This window comes from Zingiber officinale, chromosome 7A, assembly GCF_018446385.1.
Source record: "Zingiber officinale cultivar Zhangliang chromosome 7A, Zo_v1.1, whole genome shotgun sequence".
NCBI classification, from domain to species: domain Eukaryota; kingdom Viridiplantae; phylum Streptophyta; class Magnoliopsida; order Zingiberales; family Zingiberaceae; genus Zingiber; species Zingiber officinale.
The window spans coordinates 277558-281619 of NC_055998.1; the positions used below are offsets into that span (position 1 = coordinate 277558).

Below are 4062 nucleotides of genomic sequence, written 5' to 3' on the forward strand. Positions count from 1 at the left end.
AGTTCAAGTATTACCGTTGGATTGGAATGACCCATATAAGAAGAATCGTTGATTTGTAGAAGTTAACCGAGCGTGTTATTATACTTTATGAGGCGATGGATGTGAAATTGCATCAAGTATTACCGTTTTATCTTCCTGCAAATTTATAGTGGATGTAACTTGAGGACTTCTAGGTTCATGTATTCAGCGTTGACCCTAGATTTTAGGGATCCGTTGCCCAAAAAAAATAAAAAAATAGACTCTTTATATTAATATAAAAATAATAAAATTTATGTCTATAATAATTTTGATCAAAATTATTATATGGCAGCCAAACTTGACCTATACTAGTAAAATTAAAATTTATGAATCTTGTTTGTACAATTTAGGCTTCTTAACGATCTTAAAAAAATGGAAAAACTAAAAATGGGTGCCTAGAGAATTTAAAATTTCTATTTATTTCATATTCATATAAAATTGTGTGGTCCAAAAGAGGAATATAACTATAAATAATAAATGCAAATACACCAAAAGAGGAAAAAAGGTATAAATATATAGAAAATAAAGGATAATGTAGATTAGAGAAAAGGAAACATGTGTAGAGATTGCAACTTAACCTAAGATTTTAAAAAGGTTATTGTTCTAGAAGGATTACAATGATGGATTAGATAGAAAAAGGTTTTATTTATTTATTTATTAATGGGTGAATGGTTCAAGTGAGTTTAGATGGTATGGTATTAAATCCCGCCAAATGACTTCCGCTTGGGAAGGTTAGTTAAACCAGCTCTTTATTTCCCCGTGTTCACAAACTCTTCCAAATTCATTGCTCTTGAGTGAGACATTCTAAAGTTGAGATTGGACGATCATTTTACTTGTATATAGCTACTGCATAAGCTATCATGGAAGATTTGCTTGAATATTGCAATAACAAAATATATAATAGAGAAAGAAATTCTAAAATCCACAGAAGTTGATGGCTAGTTTCCTATGCAAAGAGATGAAGTGATGTAAATAAAAAACTCTTACATGCAACAGGATTTCAATGAACTATTTTAAAATTTGGTTTTATACGTCCCTGCTTTATTGCTGCGTGAACCATTGCTTGGACGCATAGCTCAAGAACTCTCTGTCTTGTTTCCTGAAGATAAACAAAGCCCGTTTTTAGAGTTCTGATGAATGATCAAATTTAAATTATAAGAACAAAATTTAAGTGACACGATGTTTGACATAGTCTGAATGTGATGAGGAAAGATAATCTCACCTCTGCACCACCTTGAGCATTGATGGTTTGTGACAATATCTCGAGACTCTGAGCAATTGCCTTAGCCGTAATAAGGATTGCTTCAGCTTCTCCTAATAAGAGGAGAATGAAGTGAATCTTTTATAAGCTTAATAAATGTCGAATCTCAAATATAAAAAAAAAGAAAGGAGAGAATCCTTACATCAACAGTTGTACAAAATCAAGTTTTACATCCACTGTCAAGTCTGAGTTTTGATAAAATTTAAAAGTTCTTTTATTATAAATTTATGACAACAATAGAACACAAAGAATATTTCTTTTCAAAAAGGCAATAAAATCATAAAATTACTGCTTACAATATCGCACGATAACTTAGTTCATATGAGAAAATAGGGTAAAGTTAACTTATTAAAAGTACCTTTTGCCCTATTAACCTGATCCATCGCTGCTTCTAATTGTAGTATCACTGAATGTTTCTTTCCATCCACAATATTTATGGGAGCTTGTCTCTCTCTCGTTAAATATAAGTTTTCAGTGTTTTACTTGAAATTGAATCAACGGCAGACAAAACAATTCAAAGATCTAACAAAGTTGCTACTTTGACAATATGAACTTTAATTGTTCATAAACCTATCTAAAATGGCATGCTATGAACAACATTTTGCGATGAAGAACATTATTTAACATAGTACAGAAATACCTTCAGATTCAAGAACTTGAGCACGTTTTCTGCTTTCTATTCCAGCTTGCATCACTTCAGGTGGTGGAGATATGTCCCCTGCAGAAAGAAGGCAATACATATTTACAAAAGAAAGCAATAGAAACCAATAGCAGCACAAATATAAAAGACAAATAAATCCTTCAACTTACGGATTTCATAACGCAGACATTTAAGACCCCAATTAGAAGTAGCCTCGTTGATTGCTCTCTGTGGAAGGGAAAAATATGGATAAAAATGAAGCCAAAAAAATATTGATTTAAGTTTTGCAATCATGAGCACAACTGCACTGCTAGTAATCCTAGGCTTATCATATGGACTTATTACCAGGTAACATTTACAAAATTACTTCAGCTCAAAGAAGGATGCTACCCAAATATCTCTATAATATATGTTTTAAGTCTCAAAATAAAATAATCTTCCCTTGCTTTGCAGAGCATATAGCCAACTGTAAAATACCACAAGTATGGAGGGAGCAAAAAACATTCATCCAAATATCCAACAAAAGTACAACAAAGAAAAATTATAGTCAGGTCCAGAAGGAATGCAATTTTTTGCCAGACGGGAGATGAAATTACATAGGAAGAAAAAGAAACACACACCATAATTTTCTCATTTAGAGCATTCCTTTCTTCAAACATTTTGTCAAAAGTGATCTTCCCCAGCTCACTAATCATAATCTCCTCTGCCAGCCGGATTAATGTATTTATTGGGTTCTTAATGCGATAGGAAGCAAGGATCGGATCGATAATCTAAAATACTCACAGCAAAAACAAAAACACATAGAAATTAAATAAAATTACAAATGGCCAATAACATTACAACCACGAGAGCTGACTCAAAAATCTCAGATTAAAAAAAAGATGACAAACCTTAACAGATACAGCCCCATCGAGGAGGATACTGACATAGTCCCTGGTGATGGCGGACTGGCAGGAAATGGGGATCACCATCTCCCTGAGGGAGTGCACACCCGCGATTCGGTCGACGAACGGGATAAGAAAATGAATCCCAGAGTCTAGGGTCCTATGGTATTTCCCGAGCCTCTCCACGACATAAACCTCCTTTTCCCGCACGATGCGAACACCCCAGTTGATAGGCAGCCGCTGTTGCTCATACCTAAGAGAAATTCAAGCTATCCATCTTTAGCAATCACATCTAAGCAAAACTTGCAGATCAAGGGTCTTAAAAAGGGAGAGGGTTTGTCACACTTAGAGAAGGGCAAGTCGTGGCGAGAGCGGTCGCTTCGGTACTTGCGGATGGGAATTAAAGGAACTGCTGGGCGGAGGAAGAAGCGTGATTCGATGGCAGCTGCCGCAGCGGCGGAGCGGAGCGGAAGGCGTTTGGCTATCAGCAGCATCGCCATCCCTCTTTCCGTCTGCCTTAGAATCTGTTTAAAAAACTTAACCCATTAAATATTCCGAAATGATATTCTTTAATATGGTGTTTCTTGGGAAATAAGTTAGGAAAAGAATATTAAAAATGATAATATATATATAGGTAATTTACCAAGGGTGCGTGTAGAGATCTGAATTTACCAAAAAGAACACGTTACTTTAATATTTATCAAAACACGCACCTTTTTAAGTACATTTCTCATTTTACCCTCATGATAGTTTAACTTTTTCTACCACTTTTCTCCACTATTTTTTTTCTCTCTTCTCTCTCTTCGCTTTTTTTATCGGCATGCTGAAAAAAATATGAATAACATTAGTCCCCGAATCTTTTAATAACATTTTAATACATTTGAAGAAGTCAAAAAAAAATAATGGACACCATATTTGAAATCCTTGGAACATCATAAATCCGTAGGAACTGAAATGGATCTAATCGGAGCTCTCTAGGTCCATCAGTGGGTTTTGGCCGAAACCCAATAATAAATCTAGAGAGCTCCGATTGGACTCATTTCAGTTTCTATGAATTTCTGATGTTACAAGGATTTCAAATATGGTGTCAATTATTTTTTTTTACTTTTCATAGATGTTAATATATAAAATCAAAGAATCGACAAAAAGAGACCACTTTGGGCCTGATATGGACTCATAGCAGGCCCACGTTGGGCCTGATATGATTCCATATCAGGCCCAACGTGAGTCTGATATGGAATGAGCTAACTCTGCTCAAT

At 34.8% G+C, this 4062-nt stretch overlaps 1 protein-coding gene across 2 annotated transcripts; it reads right to left on the reverse strand.

Annotated features, from left to right (window-relative positions):
- Positions 1-891: 891 nt before the first annotated feature.
- On the reverse strand, positions 892-3344 carry LOC122000615 (stomatin-like protein 2, mitochondrial). Of its 2 annotated transcripts, XM_042554989.1 has the most exons (7): positions 3149-3344; positions 2810-3056; positions 2540-2689; positions 2090-2147; positions 1920-1997; positions 1241-1332; positions 892-1117 (listed from the first exon to the last, which is right to left on the reverse strand). In XM_042554989.1, the coding sequence occupies exons 1-7, from the start codon at positions 3301-3303 to the stop codon at positions 1019-1021; spliced, it is 879 nt and encodes a 292-aa protein (XP_042410923.1). In that variant the 5' UTR covers positions 3304-3344; the 3' UTR covers positions 892-1018. The 2 variants fall into 2 exon arrangements, with proteins under 2 accessions (XP_042410923.1, XP_042410924.1); XM_042554990.1 differs by lacking the exon at positions 2540-2689.
- Positions 3345-4062: the final 718 nt, after the last annotated feature.

Excerpts from the sequence above, each read along its gene's own strand:
- LOC122000615 (XM_042554989.1), bottom strand. The coding sequence starts at position 3,303 with ATGGCGATGCTGCTGATAGCCAAACGCCTTCCGCTCCGCTCCGCCGCT. Across the intron at positions 3,057-3,148 it reads CACGACTTGCCCTTCTCTAA|GTATGAGCAACAGCGGCTGC; the intron begins GTGTGACAAACC and ends AATTTCTCTTAG. Across the intron at positions 2,148-2,539 it reads CTCTAAATGAGAAAATTATG|AGAGCAATCAACGAGGCTAC; the intron begins GTGTGTGTTTCT and ends TCCCTTCCACAG.